Raw genomic sequence first — 12,522 nt, 5'->3', positions numbered from 1 at the left:
AGTTAAATTCTATCCTACAGTCAACAGTCACTGAAAATTTTGAAATGGATAGTAACTACAGTAGTGGCAGTGGATGATGGTTTGGAAGGTATAAAGACTAAGGCAATAAGGAGGCTTCTGCCAAAGCCCAGGCAAGTATGTGATGAACCTAAACAAGGCTACCTTACTGTGGCAATTTTACAATGTTTTTTTCTAGCCAAGTGAATGGGGATTCTCTCTAATCTATCATTAAAAGAAGAAAAGTAAAAATTCAGAGTGAAATTTTCTGAAACTCCTTAAAGGCATAGCAAAAAGTTACATTAAAAAAATTTTTTTAACTTTCCTTGAAAAAAATCAGTAACACTATGAGTTTAAAATTTAGTACAGATAATCTTAAGTCCAATAAGCAAATTGTGAAATATCAAATTGATGGAAAATTGTACATGCATTTTTAATGAGATACCATATATAAAAATCTGAGAAACTTAAAATATGACTAGAAACGCAGAATATTGTGTGTGCAGTAAGATACTGTATAGTATGCAGTATATACTGACAAGCTAAAAGAAAACATGAAAGGTAACTTTCTATTATTTTTATTCTGTTTTTTATAATAACAGAATAAAATGAAATGAAAAAAACCAACACAAGAATAATGTTTATTGTAGTCAGTGGGCCTGACCCACATGAGTTACACTAGATTTTTAGTTCTTGGTTTCCTAAAATGGTTTTTACAAACGGTCTTCCTGTCTAACTCCAATATTATCAAAATACAAAATAATTGATACTTTGGCTTAAGAGAGATCCTTAAAATTCCTACTATGAATAGTTAGCTCCTTCCTGACTGATAGAGGTAAAGGCAAATTCAAAAAGCTAATGGGACTCAAAGCCAAAGATTACACAGGAGAAAAAAAAAATAATTTTTGCATGTGTGTTTCTCTAGACTATTTCAGAGAAGAGAAATCTGTGGAAAATGGCTGTACCACCAAAAGACTTTTTAAAGCCATTTTAAAACAATTCAGTCAACAAACACATCATTTATTGATCATCTATAAGCCAAGCACTTTACTCTGAAGACACAAGAGAAAATAAAATATGTAGTTCCTGCCCTCAAGGAGCTCACAGTCTAAAGGGAGAGAAAGAATGGTTACAAATAATGGCAATAAAGTATGGTGAGTCCTCTACCAGAAGTATGTAAAAGATACTATGATAAGCAAAGAAGACAGGTAGAGTGAGAAAAGTCAAGGTGGCTTTCATAAGGGAGTTAAGTCTTTAATGAGCTATAAGAAGGAAAAGAAGACTTCAATAGCATATGCAAGGAAATGTTAAATATGAAAGAAGGTCAATGTGGGTAATTTTTGTAGTCCCTATGGTACACAGAGTGAAGGGAAAAGCAAAAATAAATGAGATTAAAGGAGAAAGCAGGGAACAAATTACAAGGGACCTAATATTCATACTAGAGAATATGACTATTATTGAATTCTAGCAAATCTAAACTGCCAAGACACAACATTACTATATGCACCATAAGAAAGAAAAAAGCTTTATGTTTGAGTCTTAATATTAGAATAGAATACTACAGAATAAAGCTACATTACCAAAGGGCTATGCCCTCAGTGTAAGATTAAAGAAATAAATTAGCTATGCAGAAAGGGAAAGCAAGGAATTTTGTATTTCTCAACTTGCCCTTAGGTAGAAAGGGGAAGCAAAAATTCTTCCCCGAGAACTGAACCTTGAGCAGATCTGCGGCCTAAATTAAAGCTAACACTGTGGTCCAAAAACAAACAAACAAAACAAACGAGCAAAAACTTTAATGTGGTCTCCGGTTGGTAGTATCCCCAAATGCCTGGCAGAAACAAATGAAAATTCTCTTTATAAGAACAAGACTTCAATCCTGAACAACAGCAATTTAAGATGCAATTTCACTGCAAAGATGAAAACAGTGCATCTTAGAATCAATGAAAAACACTCTATCTTATAGTCAGTCTTAAAGCTGGTCATGTTTCAGTATTACATGGGGAACTCTTTAAAAATACAAATCACCAGACTTCACACCCAGAGATTCTCATACAGGTAGGTTGTCAGACAGGTGGGTACTTCAGGTAGGCGGGATGTTGAGCCTTGGAATCTCTATTTTAATAAGCTATCCAACATTTCCTTTTTACACACCTGACAAGATAACAAGACACTAGCAAATGTCTGAGGAATCAGCTGAAAAATCCTACTCTAGAAGTTTTTGTGGAGAGAAACTACATTAGAAGAGTACAGGGACAGGAGATACAGGACAGTAAATGTAACAGGAGATTGTTAAAAGTCTTCACGCTAGAGGTGGTGATCATTTAAATACTAACAGTGGGAGAAAAGTAAGAGTATTAAGGAGGCAAAACTACACAGAATTCTTTAATAAAAACTATATGAAAGTAAAGGCATTAGATCTAATTCTGAAAAATTCCAGAAGACTAACCCTACTCCTGGGCATTAGAGCCCCTGGGACTTTAAAAGTAAATCTTGGGTGGGCGCGGTGGCTCACACCTGTAATCCCAGCACTTTGGGAGGCCGAGGTAGGCGGATCAACTGAGGTCAGGAGTTTGAGACCAGCCTGGCCAACATGGCAAAACCCCATCTCTACTAAAAATACAAAAATTAGCTGGGTGTGGTGGCACGTGCCTGTAATCCCAACTACTCAGGATGCCGAAGCAGGAGAATTGCTTAAACCCGGAAGGCAGATACTGCAGTGAGCCAAGATCACGCCACTGCACTCCAGCCTGGGTGACAGAGAGACTCTGTCTCAAAAAAAAAAAAAAAAAGGAAAATCTCATCTGGGTATAGTAATCCACCACCTTTTAGCTGTGTAATAAAGTGTAAGTGCTATACAAAACCCTATACTACATAAATATCAAATGTTCCAAATGTTACTTAAAACTCAAAATGATTTCCAAATTCAGATGTAAGCACAGAGGGATTTTATTCTTTAATGTTTAACACTTCTATTAATCAGTGTGTATGAATTTAAAAATCAGAATTTCTTTAGGCAAAAGAAAAGATTTCCACTGGTTGATAAATTTAAAGTACAAACAGAAAACAATGAATTAACAAACTTACGCTGAATATGAATGAACTGTTTTGGCTGTTTAAACTCTCCTTTGTACAAGCGATTGTAATAGTTGACGTTGCTCTCTGCCTCAGGAACAGGAATGACCATGCTCTCTTTTTTTTCTCTAAACACTTGCTGTGCTGAAATTGCTCGCTGTAAATGATGTTCCTGGAAAATGTAAAGTAGGCAACATAAGTTGTTTTGGTAATACTAATCAATGCATAATTTTATATAAAAGTTACTTTGTTTAATAATCGCAAAGTGCTTTAAGAATCAATTATAAATAGTTCCTTTGCCAAAGACCTATACATACATTGCCATAATTCTCTCTTAATACTTGTGGCTCATACTGATAACACCTCAGATTATTACAATTTTCGTAAGTAGAATTTTTTTAAAAAATTAAATATACATTCAGAAACTAGAATATAAAATTTCAATTACAAAAAATTAATGTTTGCTAAATTAATTGAGGTGTTTGTCACCACTACTAGATGAAAGAAAAATTCCAAGTTACAGGAAATAAATTTATATCACAGATTTTAAGTATCTTCTGCATTTATGTACTTCAAACTTTAACAGTGCAAAATTCTGAATAATTCAAAGAAAGATAAAATTACGTTCAACAAATTTTATTACTACCAGGGCAGAAAATATTTTTAAATAAAGGTTAAATGAACAGTTCCTATAACATATATCCAGTTTCTAATCACTTCATTACTTCCGCAACTTACTGAAATTGCCTCCTAAATCGAATTTTCCCCCACAGTGGCCCATTCCCAATAAAGCAGTTTTACTTTTTGGAAGGTAAATCGTGTCATGTCACCCACCCCATAAAGGATTTCTGATCTCCATCCTATTCAGAGTAAAGGTTAAAAATCACTCAATGGCTGGGCACGGTGGCTCACGCCTGTAATCCCAGCACCTTGGGAGGCCAAGACGGGTGGATCACGAGGTCAGGAGATTGAGATCATCCCGGCTAACACGGTGACACCCCGCCTCTAGTAAAAATACAAAAAAATTAGCTGGGTGTAGTGGCGGGCGCCTGTAGTCCCAGCTACTCGGGAGGCTGAGGCAGGAGAACGGCGTGAATCCAGAAGGCGGAACTTGCAGAGAGCCGAGATCGCACCACTGGACTCCAGTATGGGTAACTGAGCGAGACTCCGACTCAAAAAAAAAAAAAAAAAAAAAATTCACTTAATGACCTACCAGACTCTGCATCTCTCTTATCTCATTTCCGACCTCTCTCCTCTACAATCTTTAATTCTAGCCACACTGATGTTGCTGTTTCTATATATCCAAATGGTCTGCTTTCAAAATTGCTTCCAGTCTTATCTCAGCAGAGAGGCCTTCCGTGACTTTTTTTTTTTTTTTATCTAAAAGAGTACTCCTCCTCTAGCACTCCTTCCCTGTTTTACTTTCCTCCATACCTTTTCTGTTTTACCTTCCTCCATACCACTATGCAACATCTAACAGAGTAAAGATCTCATTTGTTTACTGCCCATCTCCCCCTAGCATAAAGTAAGTTCCAATGATTTTTGCTTGCTTTGTTAATTTCTTATCCCTACTGCCTAGTACAATGGCCAAAATATAGAAGCTGCTTAATATACATTAACTGAATGAATAAATGAAATCTTTACTGGATTCTTACTACATGTCAGGCTATGCAAAATACACCTAAAGAAACTGAGGCATAAGGATATTTCACAAGTTGTTGAAGGTCAAACAGCTCTAAGTAACAAAACAGAAATACAATCCAGGATATACATATATATGCAAAGCCAAATTCTTAATCCTAAGATATTACACCATTTTTTTGGAAGTTCTATAAAGTCCAAGAAATTAGAAGTTATTAATTTCATTCAAGCCTTTAGGGTATGTGAAATGTTATTATACAAAAGGAATTAGTGCAGTGATCCAAAAAGAAAAGTTTCATTCAGTAAGACATAAATAAAATTAAACTGAAGGTCCATTCTATGCAAAATACACAGATTAGTTTGATTATAACCAGTACTTTTAAAGGAAGGTAAGATGATAAGAGGGGGATAGATATCAAATAATGAGAAAAGAATTACATTAATTTCATGATCTTCTGCCAGTAATTACTGTTAAAGAAAGCAGAGAGACAGAGATATAAAAACAAATGGGAAAGAAAAGAAATACAATATGAGGAAGTGGGCCAACAAGTTTCTATGCCACAGACAAGTGAACAGTAAGCCTGGGCAGCTACTGGGACTCCTACAATAAGCATCAAGTTTTGTCAGATCCAATCAAGTCATACCTGCTTTTCCCCAAATAATCATCTATACTACATCACAGTCAGTATCTCTTTGGCATTTTGTCAGACTAAGTTAAATCAAGAAAGCACAAGCATATTTAAGAAAAATGTCGTGAAATTTAGCTAAGGAACAGAAGTCTAGGAATAACTAAGTAAACTTAAAAAGAAGCAGAAAATGTAGCATGAGAACAGAGACCTGCCTACTAGAAATCACAAAATATTATAAAGCCACATTTTCTACTCCTTTTTAAGCTCACTAAGTGCCACTCTAGTGAACACACAAATAATAATGAAGCGAAACAGCCTTATTGCTGAGGCGGAGAAAGTTTCAGTGGTCTGGATAGAAAATCAAACCAGCCACAACTTTCCCATAAGCCAAAGCCTAATCCAGGGCAAGGCACTAACTCTCTTCAATTCTATGAAGGCTAAGAGAGGTGAAAAAGCTACAGGAAAAAAGTTAGAAGATGGTAGAGACTGGCTCATGAGATTGAAGGCAAAAATCCATCTCCATAACATAAAAGCGCAAGGTGAGACAGCAAGTGCTGATGGAGAAGCATCAGCAAGTGATCCAGAAGATCTAGTCATGATCAGTGATGAAGGTGGCTACAATGAACAATAGATTTTCAGTGTAGGTGAAACAGCTTTCTACTGGAAGAAGCTGCCATCTAGGACTTTTATAGCTAGAGAGGAAAAGTCAATGCCTGGTTTCAAAGCTTCAAAGAACAGACTGACTCTCTTGTTAGGGGCTAATCAGCTGGTGATGTTAACTGCAGCCAATGCTCACTTACCATTCCAAAAATCCTAAGGCCCTCATGAATATGGTAAATCTACTCTGCCTGTGCTCTACAGGTTTACTAAATATTCTAAGCTAACTTAGATTATTTAAGTTATTTTATTACTTAATTACTAAATATTCTAAGCTAACTTAGAACATTTAAGTTATTTTTTCCCCCAAGCAGTAGCTTCCATAGCAGTAGCTCGGGGGGAAAAAAATACATATATTTTTAAAAATACAACTACTCAACAATGTATACGGTCACCCAAGAAGTCTGATGGCGATGAACAAGGAGATTAATGCTATTTTCATGCCTGCTAAGACAACATTCATTCTGCAGTCCATGGATAAAAAGTAATTTTGACTTCCAAGTTTTTATTTAAGAAATACATTTTGTAAGGCAATAGCTGCCATAGATAGTGATTCCTCTGATGGATCTGAGCAAAGTAAACTGAAAACCTTCTGAAAAGGATTCACTATTCTAGATGTCATTAAGAAGATTCATGATTCATAGAAAGAGGTCAAAATGCCCACATTAATAGGAGTTTGAAAGGAGGGAATTCTAATCCTCATGGATGACTTTGAGGAGTTCAAGACTTCAGTAAAGGAAGTAACTGAAGATGTAGTGGAAATGGCAAGAAAACTAGAATTAGAAGTGGAGCCTGCTTAGAATATGTGACTGAATTGTAGCAAATTCATAAAACTTGAACAGATGAAGAGTTGTTTCTTACTGATGAGCAAAGAAGTGGTTTCTTGAGATGGAATTTACTGCAGGTGAAGATGCTGTGAACATTGCTGAACTGACAACAAAGGATTTGAACATTATGCAAAGTGATAAGCAGCAGCAGGGTTTGAGAATGCAATTTTGAAAAAAGTTCCACTGTGGGTAAAATGTTATCAAACAGCATCACATGCTACAATAAATTCTTTCATGAAAGAGTCAACTGATGCAGCAAACTTCACTATTGTCTTACTATAAGAAACTTCCACAGCCACCTAACCTTTAGCAAACATTACCCTGATCAGTCTAGCCATTAACATCAAGGCAAGACCCTCCAACAGTAAAAAGATTGTGAATAACTGAAAGCTCAGATGACTGTTAGCAAGCATTTTTTAGCAATGAGGCATTTTAAAATTAAGGAATGTATATATTTTAGACAGTGCTAGTGCATACGTAAATAGACCACAGTATAGTATAAGCATAACTTTTATATGCACTGTGAAACCAAAATATTCATGTAACTTGCTTTGTTGTGACACTTGCTTTATTGTGGTGGCCTGGAACCAAACCTACAATATCTGTATATATCTAAACATGTTAAGTAAAACCATAGACAGAAGAAAACAAAGAGAAATATCTTTCTGCTATAAGAGCAGAGAACTTCTTCAGAAGTATGAACAATAAAGCAAAAAAAAAAAAAAAAGAAATTACATTAAAATTAAAAATTTTTGTTCAATAAAGGACACCATGGACAAAGTTAATAAATTTATGACAAAATGGTATGTTATTTTAAATGTCTGAAATCTATAAATGATTACTATCTAGAACATATAAGAAACTCCTGCAAATTAACAGGAAAAGTAACCCTAACGGAATGGGTAAAAGATACAAATAGGCAATTTACAGAAGAGAAAACCCAAAAGGCTAACAAGTATGTGAAGAGATGTACAAATTCATTAATAATCAGAAAAACACAAGTTTAAAAACTTTTATGAAATGATTTATACTGATTAAGCTGGCAAAAATAAAAAACTAAAATAATGCCAAGTGTTGGCAAGGATATGAGGATACAAATTCCTGCATGCATGACTATGGAAGCACAGACTTTCTACCACTCCAGAGAGCAACGTGATTAATTACTCAAACTGAATCTGCATAATCTATGAACCTGCAACTCCTGTCTTGAAATATATAACCCCAAGAAAACCTCACACAGGTATGTAAGTAGGTATATTCACTGAAATGATACCTGCTGTGGAGGAAAATCTGGGGCAATGTGGGTATCTATGAGTGGGAGAGTAGGGAAGTAAAATGTGGTAGATGCTCACCATGAATATTACAAAACAGTTGGTATCAACAGTCCAGATGCATATAAAATGTGATGCAGCTTAGCAGCACTGTTACATGTAGAAGAATGAAGCTGGATCCTCAGCTTTCACCTTATACAAAAACCAACTGATCTGAAACCATAGAAATTCTAGAACATAACATCGGAAAAACTCTTCTAGACACTGGCTTAGGCAAAGAGTTCATGACCAAGAACCCAAACGCAAATGCAACAAAGATAAATCAATGGGACCTAATTAAACTAAAAAGATTCTGCACAGCAAAAGAAATAATCAGCAGGGTAGAGACAACCCACAGAGTGGGAGAAAATATCTGCAAACTATGCATCCAACAAAGAAGTAATATTCAGAATCTACAAGGAACTCAAGTCAGCAAGAAAAAAAACAAACAATCCCATCAAAAAGTGGGCAAAGGACAAGAATGGACAATTGTCCAAAGAAGATATACAAATGGCCAACAAACAATGAAAAAATGCTCAACATCACTAATTGTCAGGGAAATGCAAATCAAAACTGCAATGAGATACCACCTTACTCTGCAAGAATGGCCGTTAATTTAAAAATTAAAAAGTAATGATGTTGGTGTAGATGTGGTAAAAACGAACACTTTTACACTGCTGGTGGGAATGTAAACTAGTACAACCTCTATGGAAAAACAGTATGGAGATTCGTTAAAGAACTAAAATTAGATCTGATCCAGTAATCCCACTACTAGGTATCTACCCAAAGGAAAAGAAGTCATTATATGAAACTTGCACATGTTTATAGCAGTACAATTCCCAATTGCAAAAATATGAAACCAGCCTAAATGCTCATCAACTAAGGAGTGAATGTGGTGTATATATACCATGGAATACTACTCAGGCATAAAAAGGAATGAAATAATCACATTCGCAGCAACCTGGATGGAGCTGAAGACCATTATTCTAAATGAAGTAACTCAGGAATGGAAAAGCAAACATCACATGTTATTATTTATAAGTGGGAGCTAAGCTATGAGGACACAAAGGCATAAGAATGATATAATGGGCCAGGTGTGGTGGCTCACAGCTGTAATCCCAGCACTTTGGGAGGCTGAGGCGGGCGGATCACCAGATCAGGAGATCGAGACAATCCTGGCTAACATGGTGAAACTCCATCTCTACTAAAATTACAAAAATTAGCCGGCAGTGTTGGTGCATGCCTGTAGTACCAGCTACTTGGGAGGCTGAGGCAGGAGAATCACTTGAACCCGGGAGGCAGAGGCTGCAGTGAGCCGAGATCACGCCACTGCACTCCAGCTTGCGCAACACAGCGAGACTCCATCTCAAAAAAAAAAAAAAAAAAAAAAAAAAAGAATGATACAATGGACTTTGGAGACTCAGCAGGAAGGATGAGAGGGGATTGGGGTATAAAAGACTAGACACTGGGTACAATGTACATTGCTCAGGTGATGGGTGCATCAAAATCTCAGAAATCACCACTAAAAAACTTTTCCAAGCAACCAAACACTACCTGTTTCCCCAAAGCTATTGAAATAAAAAAAAAATTTTAAAGATCCTTGTGATATATTTTGTGAATAAGGAAAAAAAAAAGCAGTGTTAATTCAGAAAACTTGTAAGAAACAGAATCAGATATAACATGTGATTTCTATAAATTAAAAGGAAATGTACATAAAACAGTATAGATTTTGCCAGAAGAGACACATTAAACATATTAGTTGGTTGCCTGAGAGGGTAGAGAGGAGAATGGGAGTAGCAAAGAGAGAGAGAACAGAATAAATAAAGGAAACCAGAGAGGCGTCTGGCAATATTCTTTCAAATTCAGGCCGTACTGGACTGCAGTGTCAGAGACAAAACAAGATTGGCCACATGTGATTAACTGCAGAAGACGAACACACAGATTCATTATACTATTTTCTCTACTTTTGTGTATGTTTAATTCCATAATAAAAATGGAAATAGAGTGAGAGGAGGGGAGGAGAGGAAAAGAGAAGGTTCTTTTAGAAATCAATGGTAACAATGTACCATAAAACTGAGGTATATGAATAACTCGACTCTCTGCAACTTTCTTCCCAAAAAAAACACAACTTTATATAATAATAAGATTATGTATTAGACAGTTTTCAAAACATATTTAGTTTTAAAACTGAACAAGGGTTTTCGTGTGCACTCAACGTACCCCAGTAACCACAGATCAAAAACACAACTCATTAATTAGTGGAGATAAAGGCTTATGAATACTGGTAATAATTTTATAAACATAAAATGACAAGATAGAGAGGATGTGGAGAAATAGGAACACTTTTACACTGTTGGTGGGACTGTAAACTAGTTCAACCATTGTGGAAGACAGTGTGGTGATTCTTCAAGGATCTAGAACTAGAAATACCATTGAACCCAGCCATCCCATTACTGTGTATATACCCAAAGGATTATAAATCATGCTACTATAAAGACACATGCACACGTATGTTTATTGCGGCACTATTCACAGTAGCAAAGACCTGGAACCAACCCAAATGTCCATCAATGATAGACTGGATTAAGAAAATGTGGCACATATACACCATAGAATACTATGCAGCCATAAAAAAGGATGAGTTCATGTCCTTTGCAGGGACATAGATGAAGCTGGAAACCATCATTCTGAGCAAACTCACAAGGACAAAAAACCAAATATCACATGTTCTCACTCATAGGTGGGAACTGAATAATGAGAACACTTGGACACAAGACGGGGAACATCACACCCTGGAGCCTGTCGTGGGGTAGGGGGAGGGATAGCATTAGGAGAAATATCCAATGTAAATGACAAGTTAATGGGTGCAGCACACCAACATGGCACATGTATACCTATGTAACAAACCTGCACGTTGTGCACATGTACCCTAGAACTTAAAGTATAATGAAAGAAAGAGGAAAGAAAGAAAGAGGGGAGGGGAGCGGAGGGAGGGGAGGGGAGGGAAGGGGAGGGGAGGGGAGGGAAGGGGAGGGGAGGGGAGGGGAGGGAAGCGAAGGGAAAAGAAACCTAACCCGTCATTTCACCCCATGTTTTTCAAACTGCACCCACTAACAGGTCAGTCGGCAATTTTTTTAAAAGAAAAGAAAAAAAATCAGAGAGCGCTGAACGTAGAAAGTTATTTCAGTCATATATGTTTGTAAAATGTTTTTTATTGTCGATCACAGTCAAACTTTTTTTAAGAAAACCCTAATATATTCAAACTACTGATTTGTGTTTTGATAAGGTCTTACTGCCTGTAACAAAATTAAACAAATGTAGCCTTTGAGAGGTTGGTAAACTCTGAAACAGCAACATGAATTACTATTTCTCCTACCTGCCACTCTCTACACAGCCTCCTCCCTCAATAACAATCCCCTACTTCTCCTAAATAAACCCTTCTGGTCCACATTTAAAATGTCACTTCTTCAGTGAAATCTGACCACCCTAAGTGGAAAAAAAAAAAATCCCTTTTATCAGTTCTCAGAAACAAACACCTTTCCAGCGTAGGCTAAGACATGGACCTTCATATCTGTTTTTGTAAACATGTGATTTCTGCCTTCTTCTTCCACTGGACTGTGGGGCAAGACAGTGTGTCTGTTTTGCATACACCACTTTGTCCCCAATGCCTGGCACACCCTAAGCTCATGGAGCTTCTACATCGTACTAAAGAAAAAGGTAGGTTGCCCACCATCTATAGGATAAAGTCTCATTTTTTGAGCTTAACAAACATGTCTCAGCTGAACCAGTGCAACCTATCATTCCAGCACCATATCCCTCCCAAACATCCTTCTCTAGAATTACAGCAAACTTCTTGCTATTCCCCAGTAACAGCATACTGTTTTATGCTTTTGTTTCTTTATATACTGGTCCTCTCTGAATACAACTTCTACTTCCTATTCCCTGAGTTCACACACATCTTCTCACTCACTATGCCTAGTCTTCAAATTCATGAAAATCTCCAGCTTCTCGACCTTTCCATTTTCTTCATCAAATTCCCTTACAGCTCTCATTTCTTCACTCACGTCTAGAATACATGGTTCATATGACTCATCTTACCTCAATGCCATCAATTTCTCTGTCAATTTCATTCTACGTTTATAGTGACCAAGTTGGCTCAACAAATATTTCAGGGTCCCTAAGCACCACAGAGGCTTTCTAAGTGAACATTTTTCAACCTCCAAATGAAATGAATATCCGGCCTCAAGATACAGAAGTGCACTAGAGTAAAAGAAACTAGATGGCTGAATATGCTACAATGCATGAATTAAAAATTATTTATCAGTAGGCATCATTTCTATACGCTTGGGAACACCTATTAAACACCAGATATTATCCTGTTATTGAGAA

General features: G+C 36.5%; 1 protein-coding gene across 1 annotated transcript in view; it reads right to left on the bottom strand.

The window, feature by feature from the left end:
• Positions 1–12,522, bottom strand: part of EPC2 (enhancer of polycomb homolog 2) — a 142,556-nt gene that overhangs the window by 96,749 nt on the left and 33,285 nt on the right. The window contains exon 2 of the mRNA XM_015110068.3: positions 3,082–3,241. Coding sequence (XP_014965554.1) covers positions 3,082–3,241 — 160 coding nt within the window. The remainder of the gene's footprint in view (positions 1–3,081; positions 3,242–12,522) is intronic.

The sequence above is a fragment of the Macaca mulatta genome, chromosome 12 (assembly GCF_049350105.2).
Source record: "Macaca mulatta isolate MMU2019108-1 chromosome 12, T2T-MMU8v2.0, whole genome shotgun sequence".
Lineage (NCBI taxonomy): Eukaryota > Metazoa > Chordata > Mammalia > Primates > Cercopithecidae > Macaca > Macaca mulatta.
This window is presented reverse-complemented; position numbering and strand designations above follow the sequence as displayed.